This window comes from Lepus europaeus, chromosome 5, assembly GCF_033115175.1.
Source record: "Lepus europaeus isolate LE1 chromosome 5, mLepTim1.pri, whole genome shotgun sequence".
Classification (NCBI taxonomy): Eukaryota; Metazoa; Chordata; class Mammalia; order Lagomorpha; family Leporidae; genus Lepus; species Lepus europaeus.
The window spans coordinates 27523309-27546024 of NC_084831.1; the positions used below are offsets into that span (position 1 = coordinate 27523309).

A 22716-nucleotide genomic window follows, 5' to 3' on the forward strand; every position below is an offset into this window, starting at 1 on the left:
GTCTCAAAGCCACATCTTCTGTTTCTGATGCCTACCTTCGTGATGGAGGGAGTGTGAAGTGAGTGAGAGTAAAGAGGGAACCTCCTCCCCCAGGGAGCCCCAGCTGGAGCCCCTCTGAGCTTTCCCAAGCGGCCCATAGCCGCGGGCTCAGGCACCCACAGCAAACCAGGACTCCCACAACAATGGCAGTGGAGGAAAATGACTGAGTCCGTGTTCCCAGGGAAAAGGAGAAGAAGGCGAGGCGGGGGCACTGACGGGCTACAGCATGGGGGGGGGGGCAGGGGGGGGTCGCATCCCAGCTGCCCCGAGTCACTCACTGACGGTGTTGATTTCCAGGGCTCCGAATATCAGAAAGTCTGCCTTCTGCTTCCGCAGCTCACTCTTGAGCATCGCTGCCACCTGATGGCCTTTGAAGATCTGGTGGGAAGGCTCGTTCTGAACAAAAAACACCATCTTGGTGCTGTGGAGACACCAACAGTGTGAATGAGCTGAGGCTGTCCACAACCACAGCAGCAGCAGCCACCATTCGCCCGGCACCTTCTGTTTGTGCCAGACGCTGTGCTAAGTATATACACACCCCGCCGCAGCAAGCCCATGAGAAATGTGTTAGCAGCGTCGTCTCCATCTACAGAGACAACACTAGAACTCAGAGGGGTTAGGTAACTTGCCCAAGGTCACACAGTTAGTTACGGCAGAGCCAGATCCCAACTCTGCTATGTCTGACTCCAAAGCCCATTACTCCATTTCTTTTTTAGAGACTTATTTATTTATTTATTTATTTATGTACAAAAGGCAGAGTGACAGAGGAAGACACAGAGAAAGAGATCTTCAATCCATTGATCCACTTCTTAAAAAGGCCTGTAACAGTCAGGACTGGGCCAGACTGAAGCCAGGAGCTAGGGAGCTCTAGCTGGGCCTCCCATGTGGGTGTCAGGAACTCAAGTACCTGAGCCATCATCTGCTGCTTCCCAGGTCCATTAGCAGGGAGCTGGATGAGCAGTAGAGTAGCCAGGACTGAAAAGGGCATTCTAATACGGCACGCAGGAGTCCTAAGAGGCGGCTTTAACCTGCTGTGCCACAATGCCCACCCCAGAGCCTATTCTTTTCAAAACACCTTAGGCTGGAGCAGATATATGGTACAGCAGTTAAGCTGCCACTAGGAACCCCCCCTTCCCATATCAGAGTGCAGGTTCAAGTCCCAGCTCTGCTTCCAATCCAGCTTCTTGCTAATGTGCACCCTGGGAAGCAGCAGGTAACAGCTCAAATACTTGGGTCGCTGCCACCCACATGGAAACCTGGATGAAGTTCCTGGCTCTGAATTGCAGCCTGGCCCAGCCCTAGCTATTGCAGGCATTTGGAAGATCAGTATCTCTCCCCTTTTGCCCTCTCTCTCTTTCTACCTTCCAATAAATACATACACTTTTTGAAAAATGCTCTTAGCTGGCCCAGCTAACAAGACGACCCATTCCAAATGGCCAACTTCAGGATGAGAAAAGTAGGGATTGGGCTGTGGCTACATTCCTGTTGCCAGCCTTTTTATCACTAAGACAGTGGTGCTGCTGGGTTTGTGCCTGGGTTGCTTGTAAGACAAACTGCTAAGCTTTGTGAAGTGCATTAAAGAATATCCACAAGTCAAAACGTAGCCAAAACAATGGTTACGATGACAACAACAACAACAAAAACAACTCAGTATCATGGTGCAGCTGGTGCAAAATGATATTGCTCCACGCTCATAACCTGGTTTGATTGTCACTTCCTGTCTAGGACAGACCACGTGTGAACTCACATCTGGGTAGGACAAAATCTGTTCTCCAGGCCTCAGCCTAAATTTTTGTGGGTCACCCTAGATTTAAAGGGGTAATCAAGATCTCAATCCCCTCGCAGACAGCACGACTGGGTGGGTCCTGTGTATTCTACAGCCCTGGATCAGTGGCTTCTGGGGTAAGGAGCCTTGTCTCTTTATCCTAAGGTCCCACATGAATAGTATTATTTCCTATGTGTGTGACATAAAAGTTTGGGCAGCATTTCCCCTGATTCTCTGAAAGCCTGCTGCATAGTGAGGCTGACTGTGTGGCTACAAATTACAAAATGGAGAAAGTTGTTTTTACCATCCAAGATCTGTGGTCAGTTTCCCCCTGTTCTCTCCCAGTTACCTAATCCATGCTCACAGTTTCTATTCCTGTACTTACATCAAAGCTCCTCAAATCTTTATCTCCTTTCTCCCACATCTCTCCTGAGTGGCCAATCTACACCCACAAATGCTTACAACAATATGGACCCCAGATCTTCGTGGTAGCTCAGCTCCAACATGGGGCACAATAAAAACTTTAAATTGAGCACCACGTGTTAGGGACCATACAGATGATATCACTTAATCCCCATAACAATCCTATAAGGCAGGGGCCTGTGCTTTCACAGGAGAAAACCCAGGCCCTGCGAGGTAAAGTGACTTTCCCGCAGCCACAGAGCTCTCTGGCAGGCAAGGTTCAGAAGCCCTGTCTGTGTGTGGAGGTCCACAGGCTTGCCCACACTGGTGTATTTTCTTGCTCCTGTCAAATGCTCCTCCGGGGTTCCTAAACCAAGCCAATCCAGCCCAAATCAGAAATCCAAAGCAATCCATAAACTTCTCTCTTCCTCAAGCCCCATGTGCAGTGATGCAAGAGCCTACCGGCCAGCACTGGCACTGTGGCACAGCAGGTTAAGCAGCTTTCTGCAATGCCAGCATCCCACATGTATGCTGGTTCAAGTCCTGCTGCTCCACTTCCCATCCAGCTCCCTGATAATATGACTGGGAAGGGCAGAAGATGACCCAAGTGCTTGGACCCTTGCCATCCGGGAGACCAGGATGGAGTTCCAGCTTACTGGCTTTGGCCTAGTCTGGCCCAGGCCATAGCAGTAACCTGGAGAATGAACCTGCACATGGAAGACATCTCCTTCTCTGTTTCTCCCTCTCTGTTAACTCTGCCTTTCAAATAAAAAAAAAAAATCTTATAAAAAAAAAAAAAGAATCCACTAGTCAACGATGCCCTCACCAGCTAACAAACTCTCTCACTGCTTCTACCCAGTCAGTTCCCACTGACTTCGATCAATACAAGCAGTTTATCTTGTTCCTACTTCCAGGCTGCTGAGCACAGCTTAAGGAAAAACAAAAAGGCCTCATCATGCTGCTTCTGACCCAGTGAGCCCGAGTGCACATCAGATTTACCTGGGGAGCTTTCAAATCTTAGGCGCACAGCCCCCTTTCCAACTGAACCGTGACCTCTGGCAGGGGCAGGCTGGGGAGATGGTATGCCCATAAAACTCCTAGCATTTCTACTGCAGAGTTAGGGTTGGGAACCACTGCTCGCCTCCTGCTCCTACCCTTGGCAGAGACCCCAGTACTGCATCCTTTCCTGGAGCTGCTCCCAACTCTTACTACATTCCGCAGAGCAGATGGCTCTGTCTCCACCCCCACAAACAGAACCCACGACACTGGACCAACACACTCACACCCACACCTGCACATTGCCCTCCTTTCTCCTACGCTGGCCCCCTAGACCCACTTCCGTCTACTACTTTCCTCCTCCAGGCCCCCTGTGACCTTTTCCCCTGCAACTTCCTTGCAGTCCACCCCAATGCTCACGAATCCTTATCTTTAAATGGCATCCTCCGGATTTCCCACCTTCCTTTTTATTGTCATTACCAGTGCCTACAAAGAGGTTACAGTCACCACCTTTGTCTCCTCACACCGTGCACTCTGTCCCATACAGACACCACCTCTGTCTCAGCGCACTGCTTCCACCATGGTCTGTCGACCTGTGGAGCACAACCCAAAGGCCTGCTCTGCACGTGCCCCACACCACCACCCCCGCGCGTCTGAGCCCCCTCGGCTCCCCGCCGACTGCCCCTTCCTGGCCTTCCGCCTGCCTCTCTGATGCTTTTTCTTAGTTTCTTCTGTCGCCTCTTTCTCTGCCCTCTCGAAGGAAGTAGTGTTCTGCAGAGTTCTGTCCATTCTCCCGCAGGGGGACTCTTCCATCCTTGCGGCTCTGCCTCCTGCCCGTATGCTGGGGACCCCACATCTCTGGCTCTTCCTTCCACCCAAGTTCCAGACTCCTCTTGGAGCTATCTGAAGGCACTCTCCTCATGAGCCTGTCAAACACCCAGGCTGCCTTCGCTTCTGCAGTCTTGGTGGATGGCCTGGCCCATCTCCCCAACTTTCAACCAAGCCTTCACATTTCTCAACAGCACGCTCCTGGGGCTACTGCGACCCGCTGATGGACCCCAAATTTCTTCTACTTTCTTTTTCCCCTCCATCACTCTCCTAATTCAGGTTTTATCCTCTTATCACTGGACTAGTCCACAGGCTCCCTGACTGGTCTCCCAGCCTTCAGTCTCTCTGTTTTAGTCTAGCCTTCACACTACTGATCCCCTACCTGTCCCCCCCCCCCCCCAAAAAGAAAAAAAAAGGAATTTCCTTGCTTTAAAAACAAACACTTCACACACATAAAGTTAACCAAGGTGGGTCCTCCTACCCAAACAATTACAACTAAATCCCTTGGCCTGCATGCGTATCTGTCCTTGGGCTCCACAGTCAGCCTCACCTTCTGCCCTAGGGTCTCAACCAAATGACTTCTTCCTGAAGAAAGCCTGCGCTTGCACAGCACGGCTCCCGAATCTGAATTTGCTCCTGGCTCCCCTCAGCCTGGTCCATGCAAGTTTTACTCCAACTCTTTTGGAAGAATGAACTGTCCCCACCCATGTGTTTCCACAATGCCATACACTGTGTTGAACGTGTACTGATGTCACATGTGCTATGGGGCACCCGATTATCTCCAACCAGACTGTAGGTCTAAAACCATAATGGGTCTCTTCCAACCTTGTCCATACCCCATTGAGCGGGACAGAGTGAGTGACCTGGACTAGAAAAGCTCAGGACAGAAATGGACACATGTGAGTGGCTCCTGGCCAGAAAGCCCACCCTTTTCTACCTATCCATGCTATTTCTCAGCTCATTCAAGAAGCCCAGGGAGCTCCTGGTCTTTCCTTTTCTCCCCCCATTCATTGCCCAGCTACCTCTGCTCCGTGTACGGCTGAATCTTTTGCACAATGATGTCGGAATCCAGCACCCCCAGGAGGACCCCAATCTGGCGGATGAACATCCCCTTCAGCCTCTCAGTTAGCTGACTGACGTTGACATCCAAGATGATCTCCACCAGGTTGTTTTTCCTGGGATCTGGAAAGCACGTGGATCAGTCATGGCTTCAGAAGTGGGAGAGTTAACACAGACCTGCCACTGTGCATTTGCTTTGGCTCTGAAGAGAAAGGAGTGAAGGCATTCAGCCTTCCTTCAGATGGAGGGGAACAATGGTGAATTGTTGATCAGTAACTGGGGCTGGCTTGGACACCTTCTAAAACATCCCAGTCTCCCCATCGACCTGAGAGTGGCCATGCACATGCTGGGATAGGGTGAGAGCAGCAATGCCTCGAGGGGTCCGCAGAGGGAAGAGAGAAACACTTAGCATTTATTCCAAAAAGCCTCTGCTAGGTTGGCATTGCTGGGCCCTCCAAGCCAAGTAGGGGAAAGCAGGCCCTCTCTCCTGACTCAGTCTGATTGTTTGAGCTTCGTATGCAACAGGGGAAGGGAAAACATCCATCTCAACCATCTTCTCAGGAAGGGGAAGTGCATCTGTCCCTCCAGATTTCAGCACAGTAAGCAAATCCAGGCAGCCAAGAAACTGGGATCTCCTCGGAGCAGCATCACAGCTGCACTCTCTGCGAAGCTCCACCACTGCGGGACTACCACGCTTTACTCTGGACACATCCTAAAGACTGCTCTACATTTGGAAGTCAAAACTGAGTGTTCGGAATGCGTTAAATCACACACCACCATTTGCCTGTTCTGGTTAGCAGACTATCTGTGATTCTAAAAACTAAAGCGACTTTGCAGTGTCTCTTTGCTGTTGTCCTTCCTAGAGGCAGGACAAAGATAGAGACCCCTTCCCATCTAAGACAGCCTGTACATGAGCTTGGCCTACATAATAGACAGGAGGTCTGAAGTTAATGCCTTCTTATCAGAAGCTCAGGAATGTAGATAGTTCTCCCCACCTTCAACCTTATTCCTCCCTATCACCAAATTAGCCTTGAAGCAAAACAAAAACATGGTTCTATTTAAGAAGGAAATTTTATTTCTGAAAATCTGGAAAACATCAGGACATTGGCTGCTTTACCTTCCCAGAGCTGTCCGAAAAGGCCTGAGGCTCCACTTACAAACATACATGGTTTCTCACCTGGGAGCTGATGAGACATCGAGACTCAAGCTGTCCCTATGTCACATCCCCAAAGCAGCCTGGTCCTCTGCAATCATGTGCAGAGGAGAAAGTGCTGGACCAGGGGCACAAAGGCCTGGCTCTGACACAACTGCTGTGTGACACTGAGCAAGCCCTGCCTCTCTGAGTTTCAGCTTCTCCATCTGAGCTGAGCAGGCAGAGGTCTGTGCTTCTGCACGGGTAGGAGGGCACTGTTGGAACAGTCTCTGAGGATTTCTCAGCCTGAAGTCTCTAGATTTTGGATAAAAGCAGATATGCCATTTAGCTCTGTCTTTGCCGAGGGGAAGGAGCCTCGGGAGAGGGGCCTGGCTGGCTAATCCAGCAATCATCTTGCCACAGAATGAACTCACCAGGTTTCACCTCCACAGTGGTCCGGTCTGTGTCACTCTCACCCTTTGCGTCAGTCACTTTCAGGTGAAACGTGTAGGTTCCCTCGACCAGGTTGGAAAGAAAGAGGACAGGGTGATGGTCAGAGTGGTTTAACACCTCCTGCAGGATTGAACAACAAGGCTCAGTTGCAGGACAAACCACCACTCCTTTCTTGGAGTCAGCGGCTGCTCCTGCTAGGATCAAGCCCCGCTGGGCTGCACTGTTCCAATGCTGGCAGCTCATGACTTCTAACAGCACTGCAGGCCACAGCTGCTAGGGTCAGGGGAGAGAAACCCATTCTAACTCACTCGAACATGCAGGTTAACACCAAACAAGTCATTCAGAGAACAACCCAGATACTGACAGGGCCAGTGTAGTGGGTAAAGCCACTGCCTACAATGCTGGCATCCCATATGGGTACCAGTTTGAGTCCTGGCTGCCTGACTTCCTGTATAATATGCCAGGGAAAGCAGTGGAGGATGGCTCAAGTACTTGGGCCCCGGCCACCCATGTTAGAGACCCAGATAAAGTTCCTTGCTCCTGTCTGCAGCTTGGCCTAGCCCTGGCCATTGTGGCCATTTGGGGAATGAATCTCTGTCTCTCATCTCTCTGTAACTCTGACATTCAAATAAATAATTAAATCTTAAAAAACAAACAAAAGATACTGAAATGCTGCACCTCCTCCTCCTCTCTGTGTTGTTGCCTCGGCCTCTTGTGGCTCCCCAGCTCCCGGCACACTTACCCCTGCTGCTGGGCTCCCCTCATCTCGAGTCCAGTGGTAACTGACTATTCCCTTGTCATCTGAGGACTTGGAGCCATCCAGCTCTGCTGTGTTTATGGGCAGGGTAATCACCACATTCCCAGTTATCCTGGCTGTAGGTGGTTTGTTCATTTCTAACCAAAGAGAAAACATCGAAATAATATGACATTCTAGAAAAGAAGGAAGGCATCTTCATGGTGCTTTTGGGAAATTAAACATCAAGAGCATTTTAAATGGAGAACTATTTCCAGTGCCTGTCCATGCCAGTGTGCATGACCCCAGGCTCCTGTCCCACCATAGAAACGTGCTCCTGACACCAGTACACAGGGGCTAGTATGCATTCCTCCGGTGCTCTCATGGCAGCCTTCCTAAGAGGAAGGGGTAAATAAAGACCCAAGGTGACTTAAAGCTTTAGAGTTTGGGTTTCATCAACTGATACCAAAAATTCTCCTTCAAAATCTCTTAAAGTGTTATTTACTTTTGATTCCTCCCTTGGTACTTCACGAGAGACAAAGGAGAGGGAACTCTCTTATCCTGGGCCTGCTTGACACTTTGTTGGCTCAGTATACTGTGTCTGGAGCTCCAGGTACCAGGCCTGCACACCCAGTGGTTTTTCTGACTATCAGCTCTGGCCCTCACTAGCCACTGTGCCTGCAAAGCAGAGCGAGGCCAGTCAAGCCCTTGCATTTAGTCAGCCTCAGCACACAGGCTACAGGAGGCTGCAGTGCGGCACAGTCATTCTCATGCCTGCCAGCAGGTGTCACTGTAGCCAGAGGCAGAGTCACAGACACCACTGGTCTTGGCACAAGAGCAAAATACAAATACAAAGAAAGAACCCTCAATCCTTTCCCAGTTCAATTTAAAAGAAAGACATAAAGAGTTGGGAGACAGGGAGGGGAGAGAAGGAGGGAAGTTAAAAACTCACTTTACAGTCACTCTCATTTAAAGGTTGTTTTAGAAAAGCAAATAACGGGCTGATGCTGTGGCACAGTAGGCTAAGCCTCTGCCTGTGGTGCTGGCATCCCATATGAGTGCCAGCATTCCCATATAGGTGCCGGTTCATGTCCTGGTTACTCCTCTTCCGATCCAGCTCTCTGCTTATAGCCTGGGAAAACTGGAAGACGGCCCAAGTGCTTGGGCCACTGCAACCACATGAGAGACCCAGAAGAAGCTCCTGGGATCCTGGCTTTGGATCGGCCCAGTGATGGTCACTGTGGCCATTTCGGGAGTGAACCAGTGGATGGAAGACCTTTCTTTCTCTCTCCCTCTCTCTGTCTGTAACTGTACCTCTGAAAGAAGAGGAAGGAAGGAAGGGAGGAAGGGAGGGAGGGAGAGAAGGAAGGAGGAAAGCAACAGCTGCCCTCACCCTGCCCTTCTTTCCCACCTCTTGTCTCTAATAAATTTCTGTAGCCAATAAAGCAAGAGAGATTCCTCAGCTATCAGACCCAAAAAGGTGCTGCACAAACTAGAGGCAGGGAAGTACCTTCTCTGACAATGACATTTACAGCGCTCTGGCTCTGCAGGTTCCTCTCATCCTTGACAGTCAAGGTGAACACGTAGGTCCCCACTTGCAGCCCGGTCACCGTGGCGACACTGCTGTTGGCGTTCTCAAGCTGCACCCCATCAGGTCCCCTGGAGGAAGACAGCAATCGGAGGGTGGAGCTCTACCTATGCACTGCTCTTCCGTCCCTGACGCAGCAGGGAGAAACAATTATTGCCTCTGCTAAGACACCAACTGTTGTGTCTCGGCTTTAACAGGACACATTTAAAAATATTCCGTGTGGACAAAGTATCATTTGGTCCCAAAATTCAAGTTACCTGCTGATCACAAAATTCCATTCACCAGTGTTCAAAATACATGTAGCCTTATCCTTTATATCAGCTTCTAGAAATCAGAACTCTTTACTACTATTTCAGTTTATAAAAAGAAGAAAATTCTCTGAGTAGGTCTCTGATCCACAGAAGGAATTCAGAGTGAGGTTTCTGGGTGGGCAGTCAGTCTGGTGGTTCAGAGGCCCATATCCCACATTCTGCTAATGTGTACTGTGGCAGGCAGAAGGGGATGGCTCAAAAATTGAGTGCCTGCCACCTGCATGGAAGATCTGGATTGAGTTCTGGCTCCTGGCACTGACCTAGCCTAGTCCCAGCCGTCGTGGGCATTTGGGGAGTAAACTAGTAGATGGGCCATTTCTCTCTGTCTCTATATCACTCTCTGCCTCTCACATTGAAAAAAAAAAAAAAAAAAAAAGTGATGTTTCTGAAAAGCATTTCTGGCCCCTAGTCGGCTTGGCTCTTGCCAGTAAAGAGGCAAAATGCATTCCTTCATCACATGCCCAGATCCCTCCCAGTGAAGAGGCAAGGGAAGGCAACGGGCCAAGGCTGCAGAGGAACTCTAGGGACAAAGCCATCTTCTCAGCAGCTCTATCAGCAAAGCTCCCTGCAGTTCCGGGACAGGGCCAGAGTGGACAGGATGCCTGCATCCTTTCTTCTCCCCTTGGGACCTGAGAGCAGCTTAGACAGGGGACTGAGCTCTGTGCCAACACCAAGCACAAGGCTTGCAGGGAGCCAGAGAGCTCTTCTGCTCAAGGATCCAAATGCCCCAAGCTTTGCTTAAACTACAGGAGAGCCGGTGAAATCTGTGGACTCGAGTTTGCTTTCTTTGGTTTTGCTTTTTAAATTCAGAGCCTCTGAGCCAAGTAGTGTCTCCTGAAACAGTCTCCTCCAAGAAGCAATATTAAGCTTGATCCCTGCTGTAAGCACTAACAAAAGTCAGCTAAAAGGTTTAACAGCTATATCTTCAATAAGCAATTATAACGAAAACATGCTGGGCTGCGGAAGCGCTGTCTCTCTGTAATAAGAGAAATAAGAGCTGAGGGAAGTAACTTCTAGAAACCAACACAGCAACCACCAATCAAATGGTTTCTATAGTCAAACTAAGCCTGTTCCACCGATCTCTAATATATCTAGCCAAAAACAACAAAACAAAAGAGAACACTGAGTCTGTTCAATGGTTGCTACCTTTGGAAATCAAGAATGTTTTTAACTTTCCCTTGGGATTTTCTTGCTTCCTGTGGGATCCTACATATAATTTAAGTTCCATTTGTTATGGTTTAAAGAAGCTAAAAGAAACTGTGAGAACCAGGAATGGTCCAATTAGGTAATTTCAGTTTAATCAGTATTATTTTGGTAAAGACTTTGGCCTCTGGCTAACTTAATTGCTAAATGATGTCTTCAAGGAAACAATAACAGAGTGATGCTTTCATCTTGTACAGGAATTTTCAGTTCCTCTTAACAGCTGCTCTGCCCCATCCCCCCCACCAGCATTACCTTGTTAATTTTGAGCAACAGTACTTTTCTGCTCCATTACCCCTTCCACCCTGCCTCTCACGTGTAATTACACTATGCATTTCAGCAGAGGGATTGTACCTGTAAAGCACCATGATCACATGGTACTATCTGGGGTAGTTGATGGTAAGCAGTCTTCTTTTTCTTATAAAAATTTATTTTAATGTCATTTTCTTTGCAGTGACATTTGGGATTGCAAACATTTCTTTCTCAATAACCCCACTGCATGAGCTCACAGAGCAAGCCAGTTCTTATAAGCAGACACAACTCGGCTCTTCCGAGGCCTAGAGGCTGTGTGTGGATAAGGGCTCCACGTCAACACTCACTGTGTTTTCTCCCAGAGGTATGAAACAATTCTCTGGTCATCTGAGCTCTTGCTGCCATCCAGGGTTGTGCTGTCCACGGGCAGGGTCAGCTCTTTGTCTGGGCCAGCATCTGCTTGAGGAGGCTTGTTGTTCTCTAGGAGACAGAGATGCAGAGGTCAAAAGCAGTCCATCTGGATGGGAAAGGAGAAGACCCAATGGGACAAATGTTCTGGAAGCTATGGGAACCCTGCCTCTCAGTCCACAGGACGGTCGGATCCCTGGGAGAGATGGATACCATCAGGGAACTCACAGGGAACACAGACTAAGTACCAAGCAATTCTGAAAGAAAAAGAGTAGTTACAATGCCATGTTATGTCTGAAATCTAATGTTCCACAAGAGTTCAATGAAAGGATGTGAGTGATAAGACAGGGCTTTCCTGTGGAAGTGGGTTTTACCCTGGCCACTGGAAAACATGGCAGGATTTGGGGTGGCATAGACCCTCTCTCCTGGGTGCCTGTAAAGGCACAGTAAGTATCCAGAGGAAGGTCACACACAGAGGCTGGGAAGAACTTTTTATCTCCAGCTATCAAGAAAGCACAGGGGAAATGGACAACAGAAGCTCCACGGATGGCGCATTCTGCTTCTCTCCTCATACACCTCGGAACTAAGGGCCCGTGGACCCCCCCCAAGGTTGAACACACAAGCCACAAGGCTGGAACTCACCAGGCTGCACAATGACAGTCACTTGAGCAGTGGCCTGCTGTCCTATGGTGTCGGTCACCATGAGTTGGTAGGTGTAGTCTCCTTCTTGCATTGCAGAGAGCTGCAGGATCGGTGTTCTAACACCCTATACATATCAATACAGAAGTGGGAAAATGGACTGCCATAAGCACAATATCCCACAATAACCCTTACTCTGGTAGAAGTGATTTACTCAGTTTTCTAAACCCAAATTGGTATTGGGCTATTACCTCCCAATTCAGTCTAATTAGTGACCCTCAATCAGACTCCATGAGTCGTCTTACTAAGACTTTGTACAGATTCTACAACAGCAGGGAAACCTGACAGTTAACATGTGGGCTTTAAGTCAAGCCTCAAACTGAGAAACAGAGAATCCTGAGTATCAGCAGCAACATCATAAATAATTTAGGGCAAACTCCCAATGCAGAAACTTCCTGTAGAACAGTGGGCAAAAGCTGGCAGCCTGTGGGTTGAACACAGTTTGGCCTGCAGTGTCTTAAAAGTTAGAAATTTTACATAAAGTTCTCCACTTTGTCTTCTCTTGAAACATCAGACTATCAAGCAATATTGGTACCACACTTCCATGTGGCAACAACTGGCTGGTCCCGAGGAGTAGGATGGGCCCATTTGTCAGGGATCATGCTTTCTGGCTCACTACAACCATCCCCCACACCCCCATTCACCTGCTTTTTGGCTCACCACAACCATCCCCCATAACCCCCCCCCCCATTCACATGCTTTCTGGCTCACCACAACCACCACCACCCACCCCCCATTCACATGCTTTCTGGCTCACCACAACCATCCCCCACCCCCCCCATTCACATGCTTTCTGGCTCACCATAACCATCCCCCCACCCTCCCCCCATTCACATGCTTTCTGGTTCACCACAACTATCCCCCACCCCCCCATTCACATGCTTTCTGGTTCACCATAACCATCCCCCACCCCCCCATTCACATGCTTTCTGGTTCACCATAACCATCCCCCCACCGCCCATTCACATGCTTTCTGGCTCACCACAACCATCCCCCACCCCCCCATTCACATGCTTTCTGGTTCACCATAACCATCCCCCCACCCCCCATTCACATGCTTTCTGGCTCACCACAACCATCCCCCCACCCCCCCATTCACAGGCTTTCTGGCTCACCACAACCATCCCCCCACCCCCCATTCACAGGCTTTCTGGCTCACCACAACTACCCCCCCCCCAGTGCCTTTTATTTATTTGTCTAATCTGACCTTCCCAGAAAGAAGGTACTCAACCTATAGTAAAATAATCTATTCCAATTTGTAACAGAGCTCATTCAGATTTGTACCCTTGTAGCTCCCAAATTATTTGACTGTATGGAGTCATCCAAAACAGCCACATTTCTCATTCAGTCTTTTCTTCTAATGTTAAATGTTTAAGACAAAGATTTTCCTGAGGGGCTGGCATTGTAGCATAGTGGGTGAAGCCAAAGCTGCTACCTGCAGTGCCAGCATCCTATATGGGTGCTGGTTTGAGTCCTGGCTGCTCCACTTCTGATCCAGCTCCCTGCTAATGTGAGTGGGAAAAGCAGCAGAAGATGGCCCAAGTGTTTAGGTCCCTGCCACCCACACAGGAGATCTGGATGAAACTTCCTGGCTTCTGGCTTCAACCTGGCCCAGCCCTAGCCATTATGGCCATCTGGAGAATAAACTAGTGAATGGAAGCTAGTGCTTGCACTCACTCACTCTCTCTAACTCTTTAAAATAAATAAATATTTAAATATTTAAAAAAAAATGTTCCTGAACATGCTAACCAAAGTTTCCTAAAGCTTTCTGAATTTGTTTATTATTATTATTTTTTTACAATCTAAATGGCCTATGCGCAAACCTGACTTTGGCAGTACAAATGGAGCAGAAATAAGCCTTGGATAGGTAACTGAGTCCAGCAACTCTACTTCCCCTGAGAGAGAAAAGGCAGGAATCACCCTCCTACCTGCATCTCCACCACTTTCCCTTTGCTGCTTGGGCTGAGTGACCACTCATAACTGCTGATGCCATGATCATCGGTACTCTGGTTCCCAAAGAGGGTGATGGAGTTTTGGGGTAGGGTGATCACTTGGTTAGGGCCTGCATTGGCCACAGGAGGGTAATCCACAGCTTTGTTCACTGTCAGGTTGGCAGTGGTAGAATTGGTAGCTCCATCAGAGTCCACCACAGTCAAGCTGTTGGAGCAAACAGAGGAGTGCAATTAGAAGTGGGTTTAAGGAAAGAGGAATAAACATGACAGGGCTAAGAGGTACCACGGTGGGAAGGTTGCCAATTCTCATCCATTCCTCCGTGAAAAGCATGTGCCATGTGCCAGACACTGATCCAAGTGTGTAGTAAACAGCTCATTAGATGTGCATGACAGCTACAGTTCTACTTCTTCCTTTGATTCCTTACATATATAAGGAAACTGAGGCAAGGAGAGGCACAGTAACTTGCCCAGGCTCACAGAACTTGGCAGCTGTGCATTGGGAGTGGATGCAAGTAGTATGTCTCCAGCACCATTTTGTTCTCCTGTCTGCTGAGGTCTTTTAAGCACCTGAAATGGTTCTCACAACCACCCTGGGGGAGGTGTCTTTGCACATTACAGGAGGCTTAAGGGAGCCAAGCACAGTACCCAGGGTTACGTGGTGAGCCTAATTCCAAAGCTCAGAAACCACATCTTAAGAAGATACTGTCCCTGGCCCCAGTCTTGTGGAGTTCAAAGACACTGCACTAAATACAGCAAGCTCTGTCTGCAGCGGGCTGTCCTGCCATCAAGCTGGTTGAGCCCTGTATAGATCACAAGGATGGATATCCTGGGCAGACTGAGCCTGGGATGAACCAGGAAGCCTGGCTACGGTAAGGCAGGAGCTTGTGATGGAAATGAATTCTCCTACGCAACAGTTCCACAGTTTGTGCCAGTGAGAAACAGGATTTGCAAGAGAAAAAAAAAATGTTCTTTTAAGAGCAGACTTTTACCTAAATGATGCCTTCCAGCTGAACAGCCTAAAGCTTCTCATGCCACCTTAAAATGTGAGCATAAGCAAGCAAGGAGGTTTGGGCTCCTTCCATTTTGCTGACAGAAAGAGGATAAGCATAGAAAAGACATGTGGTTTGTTTAAATCTCACCACCAACCACAGACAGAGCCAGACATCTGTGAGATTTCATCCCACGATCTCACCTTTTACCTAGGGTCTGAAGGGGATTTTTGGTATTAAACTCTTTAGAAAAAAAAAATCACAAAAGCTTCAGATACGCATACATGCACAAACCAGCAAGTATCAGAAATAGAAAAATTTGAAGAAGTTTTGACTCTCTTCCCAATGTCCATATAGTTTTCACAGTGCCCACTGCTGTGACTTTCACCTCAGGCACTTCCTGGACTGCCCAAAGGGATGCCAGAGCCAAACAGTAGCTGACCACAAGGTTGGGGGAAGAAGCCTTCGCTGTGTAAATGTAGCAGAGAGGAAAAAGTGAGTGAGGCACAACCAGACTGGCTCTTGCTGCTATTCTAATCCAATCCCATCATCACATAGGAAAAATAACTAAAGATTAGGGAAATAAAATTGCTCCCAAGACCCCAATCTACCAAAAAAGGTGCAGGCAAACACTGGGGTCAAATGTTTAGAATCTGGAGTCAGACTGCTGTGTGACCTTGGGCAAGTTACTTAACATCTTTGTGCTAAAACTTTCTAATATATAAAATGAAAATAATCATAATACCTGTTAAAAGAATTAAATGAGATACTGTGAGGAAGGAGCTCAGAATAGTATTTATCATATAGTATATATTTTCAAGAAATATTATTGTTATGATTTTTAAGAAACTAAGTAAAAAATGTCTGATATTAGAAATTGAAGAAAAAAACCCCAAATTTCCCTGATAAGCCAACTAGAAGGCTCTAATTTTGTACTGGCAGCTACTTTTCACTCATCTAAAGTCTTGAATCAGTGGGAGTGCTGTAATTCAGAACTTGCATATTGATTTCTATGTAGGTGTTGTGCTAGGACACTCATCTCTCTGTCCTTAATAGTGTCTAAAACTTGATTAATCTCAGATTCATGGGAAGACAGACACCTAGGAATAAGCTGTCATATGTCATACCACGCACGGTAAGGCAATGAGAGCAACAGGAAAGAGCAGAGCCACAGCTTTTCCTCTCTGGAGAAACGGAGTAGGTCCTTAAGAACAGTCAAAATTTCAACAGCTTGAGAAGAGTAATCAAAGAGGCAGAAACAAAATATACAAGAGGTCTTCAAAAAGTTCATGGAAATTCATATTATGGAAAAAATACATGGATTTAAAACTTGTTGTACCCAAATAAACTTTATCTTTTAATTTCATTTTCTAAGGGCTTTTTGGTCACACAAGGACCAAGTAAAGAAGCAAGGCAGAATGAGCCCTGACGTGGGTGTCAGAAAATTCGCATTTCAATTCCAGCTGTGTGACCTTAGAGACGCTCCTAAATACAAGAAGTTACTGAATACTCATTTTTCTCAGCTGTAAAAAGACAATGTATCATCTACATATCATGTTTGAATGACATTTATGTAGAAATAACATATGAGGAATTATGCAAACATAGGGATTACTCTAGAGTCTGCCTTAAAGCCTTATTAATCACCCATAATTCCCAAAAGGACTTTGTTTGAATCAAATTCACAAAAAAGGGGGCAGGTACTATGGAGCAGTAGGTTAAGCCTGCACCCACTCAGGAGACCTGGATGGAGTTCCTGGCTCCTGGCTTCTATCTGGGCCAGCCTTGGCTATTGTAGGTATTTGGGGTGTGAACCAGTAGATAAAAGATACTTCTCTGTCCCTTTCTCTCTCTCCCTCCCTCTCCCTGTGTCATTTTGCCTTTGAAACACATAAATAAATTTTTAAAAAATCCTCCCAAAAGCCCTAGTAGAGAAAGAGCCTACAAACCACTAGTCAAAAGTGAAGATTCTGAGGTCCCCTCGCTGAGACAACGTGTAAAGAGGAAGAGACAGCATGGGTATAGGTTCCTACTAGATGGTGCCTGAGAAAAGGCAAAGGATGATTGGGCCTTTTCACTTGGTGATAGAAATCTTGAAAAAATTTGGAAGATCTGCCACATAAGGCTTCAAAAGAGATTAACTGTGGTAGATCCTGAGCTACTACACAAGACGTTTGCCACAGATGGCATTACCATCATCACAGGACTCAAAAAACCAACAGAACCAAAGGCTGTACAGTCAGCTCTTCCTAGCCACAGGTCCCACATCCATAGATTCAACCAACCTCAGAGAGCAACTATTGCACTTTTAAAAAATTATGTCTGGGCCGGCGCTGCGGCTCACTAGGCTAATCCTCTGCCTGCAGCGCCAGCACCACGAGTTCTAGTCCCTGTTGGGGCACCAGATTCTGTCCCAGTTGCTCCTCTTCCAGTCCAGCTCTCTGCTGTGGCCCGGGAGTGCAGTGGAGGATGGCCCAAGTCCTTGGGCCCTGCACCCGCATGGGAGACCAGGAGAAGCACCTGGCTCCTGGCTTCGGATCAGCGCAGCGCGCCAGCCGTAGCAGCCATTGGGGGGTGAACCAATGGAAAAGGAAGACCTTTCTCTCTCTCTCTCTCTCACTGTCTAACTCTGCCTGTCAAAAAAAAATTATGTCTGTCCTGAATACATACAGACTTTTTCTTATCATTATTTCTTAAATAATAAAATACAGCAACTATTTACATAGCATCTACATTGTATTAGGTATTATAAGCAAGCTAGAGATGACTTGTATACCAGAGAATACAAATCTTTCACCTTTTACTAAAGTATACCGGAGGCTGTAGGAAGGTTATATGCAAACACTATACAAATTTATATAAATAAGGAAACTGAGCACCCATGGATTTTGATATCTTGGGGGGGGGGGGGGGGTTGTCCTGGAACCAATCCCCTGTGGATACCAAGAGATGACTATATTATCAACCAAATCCAGAGGAAATGTGAGTTATTCCTATAAGGCTGTAAAGTCCCAGGTCCAGTGCTGTGGCCTAGCAGGTAAAGCCGCTGCCTGTGTCTCCAGCATCACATACGGGCATTGGTTCAAGTCCTATCTGCTCCATTTCTGATCCAACTCCCTGCTAATGCATCTGGAAAAGCAGTGGAGGATGGCCTAAGTCCTTGGGCCCCTGCACCCACATGGGTGACTCGGAAGAAGTCCCTGGTTCCTGACTTTGGGTAGGCCTAGCTCCAGCCATTGCAGCCATTTGGGGAATGAACCAGCGGATAAAAGGTCTCTCTCTCTCTCTGCAACTCTGCCTTTCAAACAAATAAATAAATCTTTAAAAAAAAAAAAAAAGAAGAAGAAGAAGAAGAAGAATGTAAAGCCCCTGAGAGAAAAACAAACAAATAAGCAAACAAACATGGCATCGGTTAAATGTGAAGCTAGATCCTAATTTACCTGAAAGTGTAGTTCCCAGGGACGAGCTTACTTAGTTTTAATATGGCTGTATCTTCAGAAATCTTCTCTTCTCTCAGAGGCCCTTTTAGTTCCTCCCAGTGGTACTGGACGATTTTATCATCATCAGTGCTTTCTTGACCATAAGGAAACATCAGTTACAAAAGAATGCTGGGTCTCAGCACTCATCCACCTTAAACAAACCAGGGCAACTACCCAGAGATTTGAAGCTAGGAAAACTCTGTGAGATCACAGACTATCCTCCAGAGTGTTTCTTTCCTAGGAATAACGGGTCATTCTGCCTCTCTATGAATATTCCACTGCCTAGTTTTCCAAGGATTCCAACACAGGCAATCTCTGGTTAAAATGCTACTGTATGAATAAAGGAAAATCTATAATTCTTAAACACAAGAAAAGATACTCAACCTCACTTAAAATAAATGCAAATTAAAGTTATATTTGAAACATCATTTTTTAACCTACCAGATGGATGGGTAAAAGTGTGGAGAAAGAGGTCCTCTCACTAGTCATGATGGACATATAAACTGATAGAACCTCTATAATGAGTAATTTGGCAATATTTATCTTTGCCCCTGCAATTCTTCTAGAAATCTGTTGTGCATGCACTAGGGCAGGCATTAAACATCAAGTTTTACAACATTATTAATGTGGTAACACTGTTAATAGCAAAAAAGTGAAAGCAATCTAAATAGTCATGAATATTGACTATAAATAAGCAAATATTCACACAATGAAATTACACATTCATATAATGGAATGCTATATAGTTGCTCTAAAAAAAAGAATGAATAAGCACTTCATGTATGAGAACTGATTCAGAAAACTCCTGCAGCATACAGAAACAAGCATCATAGATAAGTGCAAATAATGTATTATCATTTGCATAAACAAAGGGGATAATGACTATGTATATATTTTCTTAATATGTACATAAGCTATCTCTGGAAGGATATATAAAATAACATTATTGGTTGTCTGGAGGAAAATTGGAGAGCTGAGAGACTGGGATGGTATAATTCTTCTCACTGTGTCCTTCTATGTATTATTTAACTTTGATCTATTCAAACTTACAAGTAATATGGTAAATAGGAACCCTTTATATCACATGCTATCATAAGGGTTTCTACACATTCTCTCTCTTCCCTCTTGGCCTTCCATCTTCCTAGTCTCCTCTTCTTGCCACAATCACTGACATGAAATGCTTAACCTTGCTAGAGAGTCCTTGGATAAAGCAGTGACTCTCTGCCAAAAACCGTTGTTGGTGCCAAGACAGTCATTGTAACAGGCCTTTAGGGGGTCTCAAAAGAAATCAAGTAAATACTGGTGAGAGGATAGGCTGAAACCTGCACACTCAAGAACAAAGACCCAGAAATCTTTTCATGGCACTCATTAGGTGATATGACTCTGAAGAGGAAAACATTAATGAGTGCAGGCAAGGGTGTAGAGAGCATTCTCTGAGTCCTCCAACAGACCAGACAACAATCTTGTGGGCAATAATGGTTGGGTGAGACCACTTTGGTCAGGTTTCTCATTTATGCAGGAATTTTGTTTCCATAACCAAGAAAGGCAACTCTGTGTAAACAAATCTGAAGAACAAGGAATTTCAACTAAAACAATGCTAAATACATTGTCTTATCATCTCAAAGAAATACTACTTCATACACATCACATAAAAGTCTGAAATAGGACCTGTCTGGTTTATTACTTCCTCACAGTTGCTTCCAGATGCGTGGTCTTCCCATGACTTGGCTAAGATAACGGCCTAACCAGAATGCAGACATGTCCAGCCCCAAATCTTCCACCAGGGTGTTCCACCCAGGTAACACCATGAATGTCTTCTAAAACATCACGTTTAGATCAGTACTCACGGCTGCCATCTATGACCGTAGACGTGGTTGGCAGAGAGATCTCCTGAAACTGAGGTGACACAATAGCAACAGGAGGCTGATTCTTACGGGGTTCTGTAACAAGGTGACAAGGACAAAATTGGGAAAGAGGATTTAATAGAAGAAAGCTACATCGGAGTGGATACTTAACAGATGGTTGAGGCATCACCAGATGTGAAAGTCTCAAGACCAGGCTGCCATTCTAAACCAACACCCCTGGGATGACAAAAGCCACTTGCAAACCTGACCATTCCTATGCACTCTGAATTTCAATGTTCAGGTGTTGTCTAGTTCACAAAAAGCACTTTAGCAGCAAGTGACTACTTCAGGGCAAGTCTGCCTGGAGAAGGACCTCACACAAGCTTTGTGCGATACAGGCCTTGGCAAGCAAACCATCCCTTGGCACAGACTGTGGTGGAAAGCTCAGCCATCACTGAGCTGTGTGTGGGGTTGCCATGGCTAAGTGACAGGAAGGTTACAAACCACGCTGGTCCACTCAAAGGACTGTGAGCTAAAACCCAATGGACTCTGTCCTTGAGGAATGTCAAATGGTGTTCATTTTATCACATTTCTTTAAAAGATTCACTTATTTATTTGAAAGGCAGAATTAGAGAGAGAGAGAGAGAGAGAGAGAGAGAGAGATGAGAGAGATCTTCCATCCAACTGTTCACTCCCAAAATGGCCACAATGGCCATGGCTGGGCCAGGCTGAAGCCAGGAGCCTGGAACTCCATCTGCGTCTCCATGTGGGTGGCAGGGGCCCAAGCATTTGGGCCATCATTCACTGCTTTCCCTGGCACATTAGCAGGGAACTGGATTGGAAATGGAGCAGCCAGGACTTGAAGCAGCACTCATATGTGAAGTCAGCTTGATAGGCAGCAGCCTAACCCACTGTGCCACTGTGCTACTGGCACAGTGATACCCCAGTGCTAATACATTTTAAAGGAGGTGAAATGATTACTTTGGCTACAAAGTTTAGGAAATGAAAAGAGAATCAAGTACCAACAAAGATAAAAAACAGTATTAGGAGGACCAGCACTATGGTGTAGCAGGTAAAGCCTCAGCCTGCAGTGCCAGCATCCCATATGGGTGCTGGTTCAAGTCCTAGCTGCTCCACTTCCAATCCAGCTCTCTGCTGTAGCCTGAGAAAGCAGTGGAAGATGGCCCAAGTCCTTGGGCCCTGAACCCACATGGGAGACCCGGAAGAAGCTCCTGTCTCCTGGCTTCGGATTGACACAGCTCTGGCCATTGAGGCCATCTAGGGAGGGAACCAGCAGATGGAAGACCTCTCTCTCTCTCTCTCTCTCTCTCTGCCTCTCTGTAATTCTGCCTTTCAAATAAATAAATATTTTTAAAAATAGTATTAGGAATATCTACCAGTGTAAGCGCCACTCTTCAACTTCTCCCAAATTTCTCTGAAAATCCAAAACAAGACACCTTGCTACTGCACTGTGATCTACCCACAGTGGCTCATTTAAAAAGAATGACAGGATTTGGTTTCCAAGGTGAAAGAGATGGTAGGGTTTCAATGAGGAACTCTGGAAGATCAGAAAGGACCTATCACCTGGCTGGCTCTCCTGCATGCTTCTCCGAGGCTTCTGCTTTCTTCCGATTTCTTAATTACAGCACATGGTGCGCTCTCAGCTTGGCCCACTTGGGGGAGTAGTTCTCAGGGAGACGGGCTATTGCTCAGGCCACACTGCTCTGTGGGCCGCCTAACTAATGCTCCCCTGCCCAGCCCACTGTCCCCATTAGAACACTTGGAACAAAGTACATATCTTGCTACTATAGTCTTTTGCTACACTGAACTAGGAATTGCTCAATAAATTTAATATGTACAAAAAAATATTGGGAATTAAAAACCCCGAAGTCAAATCTTCATCTCCTTGGGAGGCCTGCAGAGGGAGCAATGGAGACACAGCTGGAGCTGGCAACACATACCTGGCTCTACAGTCACATTCACATAGCCTTCCCCGTGGGCATTTTGACCATCTACAATCACTTTAAATTCATACAGGCCGGGAGTGAGCTGTGGAAGCAAGAGAAAACCTGTTAGCCACAAAACGTAGCAATTACATTGAATACATACATCTGAGTTTTCCCAGGCTTAACCTTCCATTCTTTTGCTCTTTTTCCAAAATGGAAAAAAGTATAAACTAGCTAAGGAAATGAAACAATAAATTAAACTAAAACAACAAACAAACAAAAAAAAAACCCAGAGCTTTTAATGTGCATCTTATTACTAGCTGACTCCAGAACAGAAGGGATTTCAATATCTCTGTACTCCCATTTTCTTTTCAGAAGAACATTAAGGGCCCAAACAGCCTACTTCACAGAGTTATGAAATTAAAATAATCAGTTCCTCAAAGAAAAACATTTTGTAAAAATAACAAATAATTTCCCACTATCTCCATTTCCACTAACTGCATAAATGGGGGGAAAAATCCCAATAAAATCATCCACTATCTCACTATATTATAACACATCAATCCATCTATTTCTCTATTTCCTTCCTATCCTGACTACATACAAAAAGTAGTTCATTTGTTCAACAAACATATGCTGAG

At 46.4% G+C, this 22716-nt stretch overlaps 1 protein-coding gene across 1 annotated transcript in view; it reads right to left on the bottom strand.

The window, feature by feature from the left end:
- Positions 1–22716, bottom strand: part of KIAA0319L (KIAA0319 like) — a 120237-nt gene that overhangs the window by 12942 nt on the left and 84579 nt on the right. Inside the window, exons 7-17 of the mRNA XM_062190941.1 lie at positions 22091–22178; positions 20133–20225; positions 18247–18379; positions 13794–14022; positions 11809–11932; positions 11106–11238; positions 8918–9066; positions 7417–7568; positions 6656–6794; positions 5053–5212; positions 318–460 (exon numbers count right to left, since the gene is read on the bottom strand). Of these exons, the coding sequence (XP_062046925.1) occupies positions 318–460; positions 5053–5212; positions 6656–6794; positions 7417–7568; positions 8918–9066; positions 11106–11238; positions 11809–11932; positions 13794–14022; positions 18247–18379; positions 20133–20225; positions 22091–22178 (1543 nt within the window). The remainder of the gene's footprint in view (positions 1–317; positions 461–5052; positions 5213–6655; positions 6795–7416; positions 7569–8917; positions 9067–11105; positions 11239–11808; positions 11933–13793; positions 14023–18246; positions 18380–20132; positions 20226–22090; positions 22179–22716) is intronic.